Here is an 18,543-nt window from a genome sequence, read left to right on the forward strand (position 1 = left end):
CCAGGTATATTGCTGGGGACCCGAGGATGTGCCTTTTCAAGGTTTCATATTAATCGGACAAGTAGTTACCGAGCTATGTCCAAAAAACGATTCAACCAATCAGAGAGCAGCGAGTTATCACGTGTGCCGAACGTGGCGAACAGACTCTGCCTCGGACGGCACATTTGAGAGCGTATTCATTTATTTCACGTTGGCAAACTATGTTGCCGCTATGTTGGCGTTAAACTATGTTTTAAAACTAATTAAAACTAATTTGCGATTCTTTCGCTTTCCTGCGCGTTTGTGCACGCTATGGCGATTTCTTTACCAAACTCCGCAAGCCGTTCGCTTTGGACCAAACCATTTCATGTAAATAGAGGGGGGGGGGGGGGGATTGTCACCGTACTCGCAAGCCGTTCGCTTTGGACCAAACCATTTCATGTAAATAGAGGGGGGGGATATAATTTTAGATCTAGATATAGTACGGGCATGCCCTAGTCTATCTATAATTCCAGTAATCTCTGTATGTCTGTGACCGCTGTTTCTCGACAACCACGGGTCCGATATACTTTAAACTTGCCAGGTATATTGCTGGGGACCCGAGGATGTGCCTTTTTAAGGTTTCATATTAATCGGAGAAGTAGTTACCGAGCTATGTCCAAAAAACGATTCAACCAATCAGAGAGCAGCGAGCTATCACGTGTGCCGAACATGGCGAACAGACTCTGCCTCGGACGGCACATTTGAGAGCGTATTCATTTATTTCACGTTGGCAAACTATGTTGCCGTTAAACTATGTTTTAAAACTAATTAAAACTAATTTGCGATTCTTTCGCTTTCCTGCGCGTTTGTGCACGCTATGGCGATTTCTTTACCAAACTCCGCAAGCCGTTCACTTTGGACCAAACCATTTCATGTAAATAGAGGGGGGGGATTGTCACCGTACTCGCAAGCCGTTCGCTTTGGACCAAACCATTTCATGTAAATAGAGGGGGGGGGATTGTCACCGTACTCGCAAGCCGTTCGCTTTGGACCAAACCATTTCATGTAAATAGAGGGGGGGGGATATAATTTTAGATATATATATAGTACGGGCATGCCCTAGTAACCAACAATTAAGCTTTGACACTAATATGACTTATAATGATTATAAGAGAGTAAATATAATAGGGAAATATATTTACAATAGAGTTTCTCATTTTCAAAAATGTAGTGCTCAATATCAAGGAAACCAATATTATAAAATACCTGATGGAATTTATGATGCTTTGCATGAAAATAAAGCATGTAGACTTTTAATAGATGATGAGTGTGATATTGTAAAATATTCTAACATTACAAAATTTCATATTACTATGTTTCTAATAGAATTAAAATATATTAAACATTATGATAATATTAATCTAATATATGTAACATTGACTAAAAAATGGTTAGATGATATTTCTCATTCAGAACAAGCGTTAATTACCGATTTAAAAAAATTATTAAAACTATACTATGAAAAACATGGTAAAGATAAGGTTGAAAAACTAGACAGAAATTTTTTTCTGAATATACAATATTTATTATTTCAGTTATTGCATAAACATAATCATAAATGTCATGTTGAAGATTTTACCGGTTTAAAAACAATTGAGCGGAAACAATTTCATGATAAGATTTGTCATAACTTATTTGATGCATTGGGGTGGACATTTACACCAACATTTTAATTTTATTCATTCCACGTTGTGAAAAAAAAATTGGATTTTTCGTATAAAGAAATAGTGTGTTATTATAAAATGAAGTTAACATATTGCAGTGTTTGCGAACATGAATATAAAAATAATTACAAAAAACACCTTCAATCCAACAAATACACACGTAATCTTACACAGCTGATAAATCCAATTGATCTCAACCATAAATATTGTGAGGTCTGTTCTAAGACCGTTTTAACAAGGTGCTTTCCTCAGCATCTTCGGTCTAAAAGACACACCACCAAACTTTTACATACGATGATCCCGCCTAAACGAGAAACAAAATATTGTACTGTTTGTGATAAGACCGTCTTGAAGAGGAGCTTTCCTACTCATATTAAATCACAAAAACACAAGAAGTTGCTTGGATACTCTATTAAGGACTCTGATGGAGCATTTAAGGGCCATATTAGAATAAGGATTTTTAATTTGACACCCCCAGAACCAAAATCAATAGCTGAGGCGGTTGAAACAGTCAAACCCGCCATTGAAAGGTACTAGGGCATTGCCCGTACTATATCTATATCTAAAATTATATCCCCCCCCCCTCTATTTACATGAAATGGTTTGGTCCAAAGCGAACGGCTTCCGGAGTTTGGTAAAGAAATCGCCATCGCGTGCACAAACGCGCAGGAAAGCGAATGAATCGCAAATTCGTTTTTATTAGTTTTAAAACATAGTTTAACGCCAACATAGTTTGCAAACGTGAAATAAATGAATACGCTCTCAAATGTGCCATCCGAGGCAGAGTGTGTCCGCCACGTTCGGCACACGCGATAGTTCGCTGCTCTCTGATTGGTTGAATCGTTTTTTGGACATAGCTCGGTAAGTAATTGTCCGATTAATATGAAACCTTGAAAAGGCACATCCTCGGGTCCCCAGCAATATACCTGGCAAGTTAAAAGTATATCGGACCCGTGGTTGTCGAGAAACAGCGGTCACAGACAAACGTACAAACAGAGATTACTGGAATTATAGATAGACTAGGGCATTGCCCGTACTATATCTATATCTAAAATTATATCCCCCCCCCCTCTATTTACATGAAATGGTTTGGTCCAAAGCGAACGGCTTCCGGAGTTTGGTAAAGAAATCGCCATCGCGTGCACAAACGCGCAGGAAAGCGAATGAATCGCAAATTCGTTTTTATTAGTTTTAAAACATAGTTTAACGCCAACATAGTTTGCAAACGTGAAATAAATGAATACGCTCTCAAATGTGCCATCCGAGGCAGAGTGTGTCCGCCACGTTCGGCACACGCGATAGTTCGCTGCTCTCTGATTGGTTGAATCGTTTTTTGGACATAGCTCGGTAAGTAATTGTCCGATTAATATGAAACCTTGAAAAGGCACATCCTCGGGTCCCCAGCAATATACCTGGCAAGTTAAAAGTATATCGGACCCGTGGTTGTCGAGAAACAGCGGTCACAGACAAACGTACAAACAGAGATTACTGGAATTATAGATAGATGTAAATACGTTGGCTGAGACGAATGCGTTGGCTGAGATTAATCCCCTTAAATTTTATATGGGTGTAAAAATGGAATTGATAAAAACAAATCGTGAAAAATGAGGTAATGAAAAATCATATTATGAAAAAGAGGATCTTGTTATAGTACGCTATATGAGAACAAAACCCGACTTTATCATATCACTCCAGGGGTTCTTATTAACGGACGTTTATGATAAACTTATAGAACAGGAAGAACTTGTAGATCATTCGCTTGCAGGTAGTGGATTTACTCTTACTAAATACTTTTCATCGACATACACGTTATAGTACCATATAACGTACCATATACCATACACGTACCATATAAAGGGGCCTTTTCCAAAGTTTGCCACATACCATATAAAGGGGCCTTTTCTATAGTTTGCCACATACCATATAAAGTGGCCTTTGCTATCGTTTGCCACATTCCATATTAAGGGGCCTTTTCTATCGTTTGCCACATGGCACATACCACACAGAGGGGCCTTTTCTGTGCCCCTGGCATTTTTCCTAAGAATGCCCCTTGTGCTCATACAGTGGGTTCCTTTCGCTTGTGGTGCCAGCATCTTCACTTTTTCTTGGAATCCGGATTTGGAACCAAGCATGGCAGGAGCAGGAACTAACATCGGTCAATTCATCAAGTTGAAAAGAATACAAGTCGAAAGGCGCCGCCTTAATCTCATTGATGATCTGTTGTTTCACATTTTCCGACATGTCACGGATACGACGCTGCACTGTGTTATTCGATAAAGACACCTGTTCAACTTTGTGAGCCTCTGCCTTGCCGAGAACCCGTTCAACAATGAGGAGGGTACAAGGCTTGAAGAGTGTCTCCCCAATCGAGTGGGGTTTTTTCTTCTTTGCAATTTCAAGAGAAACTTCATAAGAAGCCTGGACAGTTGCAACATTTTGTTGTTGAAAAGCTCCTCCCTCATCCAACTTCTGTCGCTTTAAATTTATTTCATGCCGCTTGAAAAATTCGGGATCCTGCTTTACATGTTGTGCGTGATTTGTCTCGAGGTGCAACTTCAACTTGGATGGCTTCATGGATTCAGTACTCAAAACCTTGTGACACAGCACACATTGTGGTTTCTCTTGGCCAGACACGGTAATGGACGTGAATCCAAGCTTTATGTATTCGTCAAGATACTTTCTTTTTTTTTCCTCCCAGAAGCCACAACGTCAAATCCACAATCGGAAAAAAAACATAACAATATCAAAGTCAAAACAATGTCAAAAAAAACCAAAAACAATATTAAATTTTTAGTATGGTTAAAATTACCCCGTGGCCCCCAGAGAAATACACCATGCCCCCCCCCCCCCCCCGCAGGGGGCCATGGGTCCCAGGTTGGGAACCACGGTGTTAGAATGATAAGGTGGTGCAATAGCCGGTGGATAAATGGTGGTAAACCTTGAATTTCTTAAACCAGTGAGGAACCCGTGCTAAGCACGGGTGGGCGGCCATAAGCAAACAGACAATGCAGAAACGGCGAATGCGAAAGCAGGAAACCAATAAAATCCACATTCCTGTGGCACCTTCAGTCGCACGTCAGACATGGACAGCAAGTTCGTGAAGGACTTCCTTGAAAAACGTGCCCATTCGCAAACAAACAGGTACGTTCACATGAAGAAACATCGATCGTGGGTTTGTGGCGAATCTGTATATGGTGATCCGCAAATTTCACGTTTAGAACGTAAAACTGTCACTGCATTTCGTCATTCACTTGAACTCGATATCTCTTTTTTCATTCCAAACAGCATAACTCCAATCACAAATTAAATAGCATTAATAAGAAAAATGAACTTTCAACAACATTTGTGACAAACAAATATTTAAATCCTGATGTGAAGTTCCGTACGGTTGGGTGAACACAATTACGAATTCAAAATCATACCTGTATTCACTCAATTCCAATCATGCCTTTAGCCACGGGAGGCTTATCCTTGAACAAAACGATTCACACGATTAACGTTTAACGATTTAACATGACAAATGAATGACTTGTATTGGGATGTTGTCAAACCCGTGCATTGCCATCATCTGTGCACTTCCGGATTCGCTGCAGGTTCGTAATTCTCATCAAAATCTAAACGGCATTTGAAGAATTTCAACAAAAGCCACATCACTGTTCATATCGGCAAATATTATTCCATCATGTTTGGAAAATTGGAAAACTTGGAAAACTTGGAAAAACAATACAGCCTATTTTAGTCCAAGGGGTCCCAGGATTAACCACCCAAAATATCGTTCCGATCGGTTCGGCCATTTTTGCGGTACCTTCGAACGGACAGACGGATATTTGGTGCATTATAGTAAGATTTACACCTTTAAACCTTCATTTAAATTGAATTATATACTTGAATATTTTGTAACGCAAATCGCCTTCACAATACTTTCAAGAACCATGATATATACATGTATGTACACACATATGAATATTGCTTTTTCTTTTTTAAATTTAAATAATTAACATAAAGGTAGTTCTCCATTTGTATTTGATGCGCTTGGGAAATCCCTGGCCGTGCCACATCTCATCCACATTCATCCCCTCATTCCCCCAATGAAATTGCATCGTTTTTGCAGATAAAGTTGGTCTGGTGTTGATGTGGTGCAGCATAATGGGCTGAATGGTCTCCTAGTTTGCTCTGGGATTATCTTTGTCTCGGTATATAAAAACTCACATTCGTGAGATGCTGATTGATAAGGAAACTTACAAAATGGGGCACAGCGGGTGAACAAACTGGATGCATATGCCCGGATTTATTGGATAATAATTGATTGGATTGTCAATGGAAATAACTCACAAAAATTCCAAACTTAGTCAGGAAAATAGCATGTATAACTTTTCTGTGTTTAACACAGGTTTTGATTGTATCCCTGGCAGGTCATCGGTGAAATGGAGAGCTTCTTGGTGTGGCTCAAGTCTCAAGGCCTGAGAGCAGAAACAGCCCAAGCAGTGATTGATACGCTTGGAATTGAGAATCAGAAGGTTATTCGAGCTTGTACTGAGTCAGATCCATTGCGGACCGAACTCCTCTCTCTCGCCAAAGAGAAATTTCAATTTGCGATGTATGCTGACTTCTGTAAATTTATGAATTCTTTTTCGAAGCCGCAACATGTCCAGATTGCAGGTTCTTCGCTTTTGGGAAGCATTTTCATCAACTTGGAGAATGCTATTCTGGAACTTTCCAGTTTCTGTGAAAAGATATTCGGATTCCAAAATGTGCAGCTGGACAACGTTTCTGGTTTCTCTGGAATCGGTTTCAATGATGTCTGCAGCCTTCGCTCTCAGGATGATGGTTTAAGACCCACGTCTGGTGTGTGATATATTTATATATATATATATTTTTATACACAACATCACATGTCAACACATATCTTGATCTTCTGCCATTTTTTTTTGTATCTTTGAAACTTGTATAATCTCTTTTGGTGCAGCCTTGTCTTGTTTAATATGAATGGATTTTTGATATGGGCACAAGGTAAATTTTAGCTCACCTGGAACATTTTTCCGGGGAGCTTATGGGATGTTGAGTGGTCAGTTTGTCCGTGAACACTTGGAACATCTTCTATGAAACTGCTGATGGCATTGTGACCAAACCTGGCTAAGATTATATTTTGTGTGTTGGAACTCGAGTTTTCTCACGGCATAAAAAAAATCGAGATCTCAGAGGGTCTACCAGGGTCAAAGTGGGTCCAGGTTTGACCTCCCCCCCCCCCATCCACCCACATTAGAACGACACAAACAATTTCGATGAAACCTGACCACAACCATCATCACCCGTGATGTACCAAAGTCTGCTCGCAGCATTTGAAAAATTGGGGCCAATTGCCTCTGTTTTTTTTTCTTTTTTGGGAATTACGTTAAATTCCGAGGTGTTCCATGTTAAATGGTGCATTTAAATTATTTGCATGCAGGAAGTAGTTTGTTACCTCTCTTTAGCCATGGGAGGCTTATCCTTGTTATCCCACGCTTTTTGAAAAATATGAAGACGCTTCATCGAAGTCATTTTGTCATCAGCTCTGTCGGTCCGTCCGTCTGTCAATCATGTTGTCTCCTCCTGAACGGTAGTGTAAAAAATCACAAACTTGGTTGTTATGATCACCACATGGCAAAAACGTGCAAGCTTCATATCATTTTGACCCCACCCCCTGGGTACATTACCAACAAGAAAGAGCAATCAGAGATTGCATACCCTCACCAGGATGTATTTTCAGTGGTTTTTTAGGCTGTGTTAAAACAAATATGGCGGCCGAACCACGTGACCGATGACATCATTTTTTTTTCTCCACTAATTTATTCCGAGATTATGCTCGACATTTCATCTTGATCGGATGAAGTTTTGTACTTTTCGAATTATGACGTCATAATGGAGGCACCTATGAGATCATTAACATATTTGATTCCCCATGGAGAGTTCTTCACAATGAGCCATGTCTCAATTTTTTCTGTTGAGCCCTTTCGGAGATATAGAGGTGCAAAGTTTTTTGTTTTTTTCCCATGAAGGCGGCCGAACCACGTGACATATGACGTCATGGTTACCATAGAAAAATTATACAGGTGGAGTTACACCTATGGTGAAAATTTCCTGTCAATCGGACCAACAGTTGCACAGAAAATCATATGTATTCTGTGCGGACAAACAGACGGCCAAACAAACGGACTCAAATGCAATACCCTCTCGTCAGGTGAGGGTAAAAATAGTATACCAATACCAAAAGGTGGAATAGCAAAAAATGTCATTAGAGGCGCATAAGAAAATTTTTTTTTTAAATGTAAACTTGTATATGCAATCAGCATTGAGGACACATGGAATGTATAACCTTTTTCGTTGACTCCCGGATCATGCCCCAGAATTTAGCATCACAGGCCAAATGGAAAGGAAACCCTAAAAATTTGATATTGGGTCATTCCTGGTGGAACTTGTTGCCATCTTTCAACTTTGTTTTGGGTATGAAGCGTGGGGATTTGCGATGGCGTGCCATGTTTTTCTTGGACTTTTAGTTCTCTTGAACAGGCCGGCTGCACACGGAGATAGCTGATCAATCTCTTATCCTTGTTTAAACAGTGAAATTCATCACATAATTTCCTTGTTATCTTTATATCTTTATATGTTATCTTTATATTCTTTATATCTTTATATGTTATCTTTATATTCTTTATATCTTTATATGTTATCTTTATATTCTTTATATCTTTGAAATATTTGGTTGAACAATGAGAACGTTAAAAAAAAACAAAATTTTCATTTGAAAACAAACTCCAACCCACTGGTCGATAAAATGAACACAATGTGGAAATTGCTTTTTTCTAACAATAATTTGGTCTTTCTTTGAAATAAAAGAATTATTTAATTCGGAAATGTTTATTTAAACCTTGTAATTAAGTTGTAATTAACTAAATTTCAATAACTGCAATTTGGACATCGACCATCTATGTGCAGTATTGGGTAAAACCTCTTGTCTTCTCTTATCCACCATCCCTTATCTTCTCTTATCCACCATCTCTTATCTTCTCTTATCCACCATCTCTTATCTTCTCTTATCCACCATCTCTTATCTTCTCTTATCCACCATCCCTTATCTTCTCTTATCCACCATCTCTTATCTTCTCTTATCCACCATCTCTTATCTTCTCTTATCCACCATCTCTTATCTTCTCTTATCCACCATCTCTTATCTTCTCTTATCCACCACGTCTTATCTTCTCTTATCCACCATCTCTTATCTTCTCTTATCCACCACGTCTTATCTTCTCCTATCCACCATCTTTTATCTTCTCTTATCCACCATCTCTTATCTTCTCTTATCCACCATCTCTTATCTTCTCTTATCCACCATCTCTTATCTTCTCTTATCCACCATCCCTTATCTTCTCTTATCCACCATCTCTTATCTTCTCTTATCCACCATCTCTAATCTTCTCTTATCCACCATCTCTTATCTTCTCTTATCCACCACGTCTTATCTTCTCTTATCCACCATCTCTTATCTTCTCTTATCCACCACGTCTTATCTTCTCTTATCCACCATCTCTTATCTTCTCTTATCCACCACGTCTTATCTTCTCTTATCCACCATCTCTTATCTTCTCTTATCCACCACGTCTTATCTTCTCTTATCCACCATCTCTTATCTTCTCTTATCCACCATCTCTTATCTTCTCTTATCCACCATCTCTTATCTTCTCTTATCCACCATCTCTTATCTTCTCTTATCCACCATCTCTTATCTTCTCTTATCCACCATCTCTTATCTTCTCTTATCCACCACGTCTTATCTTCTCTTATCCACCATCTCTTATCTTCTCTTATCCACCATCTCTTATCTTCTCTTATCCACCACGTCTTATCTTCTCTTATCCACCATCTCTTATCTTCTCTTATCCACCATCTCTTATCTTCTCTTATCCACCACTTCTTATCTTCTCTTATCCACCACGTCTTATCTTCTCTTATCCACCATCTCTTATCTTCTCTTATCCACCATCTCTTATCTTCTCTTATCCACCATCTCTTATCTTCTCTTATCCACCATCTCTTATCTTCTCTTATCCACCATCTCTTATCTTCTCTTATCCACCATCTCTTATCTTCTCTTATCCACCATCTCTTATCTTCTCTTATCCACCATCTCTTATCTTCTCTTATCCACCATCTCTTATCTTCTCTTATCCACCACGTCTTATCTTCTCTTATCCACCATCTCTTATCTTCTCTTATCCACCACGTCTTATCTTCTCTTATCCACCATCTCTTATCTTCTCTTATCCACCATCTCTTATCTTCTCTTATCCACCATCTCTTATCTTCTCTTATCCACCATCTCTTATCTTCTCTTATCCACCACGTCTTATCTTCTCTTATCCACCATCTCTTATCTTCTCTTATCCACCATCTCTTATCTTCTCTTATCCACCATCTCTTATCTTCTCTTATCCACCATCTCTTATCTTCTCTTATCCACCATCTCTTATCTTCTCTTATCCACCATCTCTTATCTTCTCTTATCCACCATCTCTTATCTTCTCTTATCCACCATCTCTTATCTTCTCTTATCCACCATCTCTTATCTTCTCTTATCCACCATCTCTTATCTTCTCTTATCCACCATCTCTTATCTTCTCTTATCCACCACGTCTTATCTTCTCTTATCCACCATCTCTTATCTTCTCTTATCCACCATCTCTTATCTTCTCTTATCCACCACGTCTTATCTTCTCTTATCCACCATCTCTTATCTTCTCTTATCCACCACGTCTTATCTTCTCTTATCCACCATCTCTTATCTTCTCTTATCCACCACGTCTTATCTTCTCTTATCCACCATCTCTTATCTTCTCTTATCCACCATCTCTTATCTTCTCTTATCCACCATCTCTTATCTTCTCTTATCCACCACGTCTTATCTTCTCTTATCCACCATCTCTTATCTTCTCTTATCCACCACGTCTTATCTTCTCTTATCCACCATCTCTTATCTTCTCTTATCCACCATCTCTTATCTTCTCTTATCCACCACGTCTTATCTTCTCTTATCCACCATCCCTTATCTTCTCTTTTATACCATCTCTTATCTTCTCTTTTCCACCATCTCTTATCTTCTCTTATTCAAAACCTTGATCTTTTCTACCCCCGTTAATACAACCCAAATCCACCATTTTTCAAATTCCGTTTTTCTTTCCTTAAAGTCCGAGTAATGTCTTTGTGTTTTATACCGTTTCCCACTCCCCATTCCACTTCCCCATCCCCCACCACACCCCTTTCCCTTCTGCAGATCTACCACTGTCCCTGTTCTCTTCTGTTGTTGTGTTTCCCTCTCTCTCCCCCTCTTGCCTCTCACTCCCTTTATTGCATGTTTTATGTGTTTTCTGTTTGTCTTTGTGTTTTATGTATTCCTCTTGCGCGAGCCTCGACTTTGAATCCCCCCCCAAAAAAGTGGACTTGTGTGCAGGTGAAGCTGATCTGGAAGAGGGAACTACTTTCCAAATGGATATTCCTCAAAAACCTTTAGAACTCATATACAGTATTCCGATTATATAGTAAAACGATGCATCCACACAATAATCCAGCATTACTTCCCTGCATAACGCCCACCAACTAATGGCAGCAATGAGACACCAGTTTAATGAACATCCAAGGGACGGCACACACATAGATGGATTACCCTCTTTAATTCCACCACCCCAAAACCTCTTTCCTTCCTCTTCCAATCCCCCAATCACCTTCCCATTTTCCCATTCCTACATATGCATATTTCAGCTTTTAAATTTTCCTATGAGTGTCACAAACTCATCAACATGTAATTCGTTCGGCCAGGTGGGCAGAGATTCAGAAGCGAAGCTCGGATCGGTAGTTTGAATGCGTGAAATAATGCGGTTGGAGGGGTGGAGGGGGGGGGGGGGATTGTGAGAGGGGTTGAGGTGGTGGAGATGATGCAGAGAAGGAGGTTGGAAGTGTTGTGTGTGTGCAGAAGACCAGATGGGGGATAGGGCCAGGAGGTTCGTAGGAGGATACATGCTGTTGCACCCGAGTGAGGATGAATTGAGTAATGGCGTAGGAATAAAAGTTTCGGGAGACATCAGCCAGCAGGTGGTCAGAGTGGGACGATGGGAGGGATGGATAGTTATGACATGGGTGGTGGTTTCGAGGCAAATGGTGTGTTTTGTTGGTTATGTGGACCACAACCGAAGAGTACAAGGAGAGGGTGAGGGTCAGGTATGAGCAACGTAGCGAAGAAGCGGAAGGTTTGGAGAAGGAATGGAAGTATGCAGCGGCATGTAAGGGAATTGCAGAAGTGTTGCGTGGAAGGACGTCAGGAGAGGGTGCATTGTCGAGGGATAGAAACCAGGTATGGTGGACAGAGGAAGTAGCGAAGGCAGTTTTTTTGTTTGTTTGTTTTTTGTATACAAGATCGAGGCTCGTGTAAGAGCTAGCATAGATCACAAAAAGACAAACTGACACATAAAACATTTGATAAAAGGAGCAGGAGTCAAGATGGGAAGAGAGAGGGAAGCACACAAGTACAACATTTGAGAGCAGGGATATCGGGCTTGGAAGTTGGTGAAAAGAAGGAGATTTGGAAGAGGATATTGAAAATCGATGATAGAGGGAGATAGCCTGATGCGGGGTGCTACACCTGTATGGGCAGAAGAAGAAAGCAGCAAGAAAATATGTGGTTAAGGCGAGGAATGATATGAAAGAGGAAGTGTACAACAAGTTCGAAGATGATGGTGGGAGAAAGATTATCCATAAATTGGCTCGTGACAGGAATGAGGATAGAAAGACATGAAAGGAGGGGCGGAGATGAAGGATAGAGGTGGAAGGCCAGTGACAGAGAGGGGTGCACGATTGAAGGTGTGTGAAGGATCTTTCCAAGCTGTTGAATCAGGAAGGAAGCAACAGTGAGCTGGAACTACAGAGTTATGTGGAGGGAAAAGCAGAGATCACGGAAGAGGAAGTGCGGACGGCATTGAAGAGGATGAAAAGGGGAAGAAGCTCGGCGTTGATGAGGCATGTACACAAATTATAATTGCAGCTGGAGAAGTTGGAGTCAGGTGAACAAAGAGGTTGTTGAATGTCCATATGAGAGATGGGTCAATTCCAGAGGAGTGAAGGATAGGGTTTATTGTTCCGACATGAAAGGGGATGGGGAGTCTTCAAGATCTGGGGAAGTTAAGGGGAATTACACTCCTTAGTCATGTTATGAAGGTGCTGGAGAGGATTCTGGATGAGAGTATGAGGAAGAGTGTGGAGAAGCAGATCTGAGAAGGGCAGCAGGTGTTCAGAAAGGGAATGACAGAACGGATGTTCATGCTGAGACATCTGGTGGAGAGGAGGTTGGAGATGCAAGGTGAAATGGCATTGGGACTTGTGGATCTGGAGAAGGCCTATTGCACTGTCTCGAGAGAGAGATGGTGATGGCGACACTGAAATGGATGGGAGTGACAGAAGCAGAAGTGAGGTTGGTGAAGGGCGGGATTGGGAGTGGTGTGCAAGGGAACAAAGGCAAGAGTTTTGGTTGGTCCTTGGATGTTGGAGTTCAATGTGAACATCAGTTTGAGGCAGAGACGTCCTCTCTGTCCACTCCTGTTCATCATGATGATGGAGCTGGTAAGCAGGAAGGTAAGCATGAAAGATATTATGCGGAGAATATTGTGTGAGGATGATCTGACTTGTGGTGGGGAGTGGGCAGGCAATGCAGGAAGTACTGGGGGAGTGGAAGGGGGCATTTTTGAAACATGGGCAGAAAATGAGCATGGAGAAGACGGAGGTGATGTGGGTTGGGCAGAAGAGAAAATAAATGAATATCAGGTTGGAGGGGAATGAGATCAGAGAAGGAAATAGGTTTGAGTTTCTGGGCGGGGGGGGGGGGGGGCAGTGACTGGAGATGGTAAGTCAGAGGCAGAGGTGTGGAAGAGGATTCAAAGAGTAATGGCAGACAAAAAAAATTAAATGAGATTGAATGGAAGGTTCTGGTATGGTGTGTACCACCGGACTGCCTTTTGGGTCTGGAGATGGTGGCACTGACAGAGAGACAACAACAGAAGCTGCAGATTTGCAAGAACAACTGAGTGAAGAGGATTGCTGGAGTGAAGAGGGTGGATAAAAGGAGAATGGATGAACTGAGGGAGGAGATTGGTGTGTAGATGAGCTTAACGGGGACATTGGTGAAATGTCGGCTGAAATGGGCTCGACATTTGGTGTGGATGGGGGAAGAAAGAATGGCAAAGAAAGTGGGTTGAGGAAATAAGGTAGGAGGAAGAGAGGTAGACTGTTGTTCAGGTGGGAGGATTGTGTGAAGAAAGATCTCAGTAAAGTGAGGGTGCAGAGAGTTGGTTGAAGACGGAGTGGAATGGAGTGGAGGAGTATCATGGTCAAAGCAGGGCAGGGGCTTGGTACCGTTGGACCTCACCCCTTACAAAGGGAAGAGGAGGACAACAACAACAACTCCCCGCATTTTGTGAGCATGTACAAATGTTCCCGTACCTTTTTATGTACCGATATGCAGGTATTATGAACTTGGGTTGTCTGTCCATTTGTCAGCGCAATAACTTGTGAAACGTTGAAGGGATTTATTTATTTTACCGAACTTGGGACAGGTATGAAATATGATAACAAAATAGTCGTCATATGTAGTAACAAAATAATATAGTATCAAAATAATTATCGCCAAATAAGTAAAAACAATTTAACTTTTTTTTCTGCCCTGCAGACAAGGTCGGAGACAATCAGAAAAAAGGGAAAAAATCAGCCAGAAAAAGTTTAATTGCTTTTTACCATCAACAGACACCTTTTTTGTTTTTACTATGTGTGCTTCAATTATTTTGTGACTATATTCGTGTATAATAAGCTTGACCGACCGATCATCTGTCCATGTATTTTTGTGTACACGATATTTCAAAAACCATTTGACATTTAGCTTTCATATTGCAGATATCCATCCCTCATGTCATTGTCTCAACCTGATTAGATAACGGCTGTGATTAGCTAAATGTTGGTGATATGGAGATGGCACATTGCCCAGCCTGACCCTTGCCAAGGAACTGCTTCAGCAGCACCGACCCTATATTACAGAGTATGCCACATCAAATGGGGTATTTTCAAAAAAGGCATTGGAAAAGTAGCTTCCTCGTAAGGTTTGGAGCCAACTGTCTAATTAGCAATGTCTTATTTTGATACATGTGCTGGGAGGAGGTTGCAGTGAAGAGATGGACTAAATGTCCTGTGATGGTGCTGATTCTGTGATATTTAGATAATTTAGATAATAAATAACTAATGTATTGTGTTGGAGTGATGTGATAAACTCTGTGCAATGTCGGTAAATTCCAGAAATTTTTCAAAATGAATTTTCCAATCTTTATTTTCTTTAAATTGAATTAAATGCTTAAATATTGTTGAACACAAATCGCCTTGTTACTTCCACTAACCTACGGTGCAGCAGTACTTGGACATGTGAAATAGGGCGGTGTTTCAGGGTGATTGAGAAGACTGCCTCATTAGCGCTTAAGATTTCTTTTAAACAATCTTTAACTTCATTTTTATATATAAATTGATGTTCACATTCCATGACGTAACATGTTCCATGAAGTCTCAAGAACGTTCTCAATCTCATTTCCCTGCAAAAGATTGACGCTGATTTGTACACAGGTGATGTCTTTTCTGTAAATGTGGAAGACAGACAACACAACAACGATTCATCTGCCAAAGAAGATTCAAAATGTGCTTCTGCAAAGGAAGGTTCAGATGATATTCACATGACAAACGGAAGTGCTTCCTGTTTTGCAACTGGTGAGTAGAAATGCAAAAAATTAACATTCAATCTTTGATGTTGAAAAAATATATAATTTTAGGAATATTGTTCAATATTTTGATTTTGACAAAAAAAGAAAATGTTGTGTTTTTTGTTTCTGTAGAACAATCCAGAAGTAATATGGGACAAATAAGGTCCAGTCGCAGTTTGACAGTGATGAAGAAGCAATTTTTGAAGAAACAATCACGAAATCAAGACCGACTTCCGATAAAATTCAAGTGCCTGACTGGGCCTCACAACACCAATATTAATATTGAATTAAACAAACATGAAAAGGTTCCAGAAAGGCAAATACGTTACAAGTGTAATGTGTGCAGAATGGATTTTGCTTCAACGAGTTACCTCAAAATACACATGAGGATTCACACTGGAAAACACCCCCACAAATGCTCGATATGTGATAAAGGTTTCAAGACAAAAAGCAATTTGAATGAACATATGAGGATCCATACAGGAGAGCGACCACACAAATGCTCGATATGTGATAAAGGTTTCTCTCAAAGCGGCAGTTTGAAATTACATATGAGGATCCATACAGGAGAGCGTCCGCACAAATGCTCGATATGTGACAAAGGTTTCTCTCATAAACACAATTTGAAATTCCATATGATGATCCATACAGGAGAGCATCCTCAAAAATGCTCGATATGTGATAAAGGTTTCTCTCATAACAGCAGTTTGAAATTACATATGACGATCCATACAGGAGAGCGTCCGCACAAATGCTCGATATGTGATAAAGGTTTCTCTCGTGGCGACAGTTTGAAATCACATATGAGGATCCATACAGGAGAGCGACCGCACAAATGCTCGATATGTGAAAGAGGTTTCTCTCATGGCGGCAAAGTGAAATTACATATGAGGATCCATACAGGAGAGCGACCTCACAAATGCTCGATATGTGATAAAGGTTTCTCTCAGAGCAGCAATTTGAAATTACATATGAGGATCCATACAGGAGAGCAACCTCACAAATGCTCGATATGTGATCAAGGTTTCTCTCGTGGCAGCAATTTGAAATTACATATGAGGATCCATACAGAAGAGCGTCCTCACAAATGCTCGTTATGTGATAAAGGTTTCTCTCGTGGCGACAGTTTGAAAGTACATATGAGGATCCATACAGGAGAGCGTCCTCACAAATGCTCGTTATGTGATAAAGGTTTCTCTCATAGCAGCAGTTTGAAATTACATATGAGGATCCATACAGGAGAGCAACCTTACAAATGCTCGTTATGTGATAAAGGTTTCTCTCATAGCAGCAGTTTGAAATTACATATGAGGATCCATACAGAAGAGCGTCCTCACAAATGCTCGATATGTGATAAAGGTTTCTCTCGTGGCGACAGTTTGAAAGTACATATGAGGATCCATACAGGAGAGCAACCTTACAAATGCTCGTTATGTGATAAAGGTTTCTCTCATAGCAGCAGTTTGAAATTACATATGACGATCCATACAGGAGAGCGTCCTCACAAATGCTCGATATGTGATAAAGGTTTCTCTCAGAGCAGCAATTTGAATCAACATATGATGATCCATACAGGAGAGCGACCCAACAAATGCTCGATATGTGACAAAGGTTTCTCTCAGAGCAGCAGTTTGAAATCACATATGAAGATCCATACAGGAGAGCGACCACACAAATGCTCGATATGTGATGAAGGTTTCTCTCATCAAGGCAATTTGAATAAACATATGAAGATCCATACAGGAGAGCTGAAATCTGAAATACCAGGATATGAAAAAAGATGTGATGTCGATTTTGAAATTGATGAAATCTGCAATTGTACCATTGATAGTCGGAGCCACAGAGAATCCGGATCCTCAGCGATGTATGCGATCCACAGCAGCAGGCAAGGTATGCTGTGAACCAGCAAGGAGAAAGCTATCGTGAAAGCATACAGTGCTTTGGGGATATACCTTGTCATACAACCTCTCAGAGTACTATCTGTAATCCATGACAACCAGCCAGCATCCCACACCCCTTTATGAAAACCATACAGCTGGCTGTCACTAGAATGTCCACAACAATGAATGCAAATTGCTGCCAAAAGACAACAATGCTAACCTCAAAATGCTAACCCCATCTGATCAAGTTTAAAGAAAATTACAGCCTATAAAAAAAAAATGTAAAATTTATTAGATTCTCCATATTCTCATAATCGAGAATCGTTGTAAATTTGATGCCAAAAACACAAATGATAACTTTATCTCTCAAACTGATCTTGGATCTCATCGTGCTTCTTTCAGGGTCTTCCTGAGTTTTACAGTTTGTAATTCTTGTCTCTGTCCTTGCCATGTATCCAGCCAAGTTCCATTTGAATTTTTTTGATTGTGACCAGTGTTGTGAATTTTGTTTTCTTTTTGATTTAGTTGTTTTTCTTGTTCCTTTTTGGTTATGCTCAGATGGCATCTTTCCATGGCAGCTTGAACATTAATTTTTACTCAATCTTTGCTGAAGTCCATGTTTCATTATGTGTGATATGGGGAGAACACCCTTGTTGTAAAATTGTTTTCAAAGAATCCTGCAGATGCATTTCATGAAACTTGAATTTGTGAAGGATTTCACGATAAAGAGAGGTTCTTAAAGTTCAAATGCACTGTCTGTGTTATTGGGAATATTGTCGTATGGTTTGCCCAGTTAAGACTGAGCGTCACCATGGATGAATCAAGCTTTAATGGAGGCGTTTATTCAAATCAATGGCGGATCGACACACGGGCCGGGCGATTGGGGGAGGATGCCGCACTTACTTTTTCTGGCCTGACGATGTCTTCTCCCTGCAAATTATTAACTCAACCCGAGACGGAGGTAAAATGTACAACAAGAAATATTTATTAACGGAACCGAGAACAAGGAAACGCGATGGAATAAACTAAAACCTAAGTTGGGACGTCCCCGCACAGACTTCAGATTCGAAACATTGGGAGAGGATGAATAAAATTAATGTCTTGTCGTGTTGTGGAATGTGGTGCATCTTATCTGTCTGCTCTCCAGGCCCCAAGCTCGCGTCCGGA

General features: G+C 40.3%; 1 protein-coding gene across 3 annotated transcripts in view; it reads left to right on the forward strand.

Moving 5' to 3' along the window:
- LOC137416607 (uncharacterized) overlaps positions 1-18,117 on the forward strand; it is a 43,607-nt gene extending 25,490 nt beyond the window's left edge. For 2 of the 3 annotated variants that reach the window (XM_078770313.1, XM_078770314.1), the window contains exons 3-5: positions 6,098-6,530; positions 15,363-15,503; positions 15,629-18,117. In XM_078770313.1, coding sequence (XP_078626439.1) covers positions 6,110-6,530; positions 15,363-15,503; positions 15,629-17,397 — 2,331 coding nt within the window. In that variant the 5' untranslated portion in view covers positions 6,098-6,109 and the 3' untranslated portion in view covers positions 17,398-18,117. The remainder of the gene's footprint in view (positions 1-6,097; positions 6,531-15,362; positions 15,504-15,628) is intronic. The other variant, XM_078770315.1, reaches the window with a different exon arrangement.
- Positions 18,118-18,543: the final 426 nt, after the last annotated feature.

Source organism: Myxine glutinosa, chromosome 1 (assembly GCF_964187855.1).
Source record: "Myxine glutinosa chromosome 1, kmMyxGlut1.1, whole genome shotgun sequence".
Classification (NCBI taxonomy): domain Eukaryota; kingdom Metazoa; phylum Chordata; class Myxini; order Myxiniformes; family Myxinidae; genus Myxine; species Myxine glutinosa.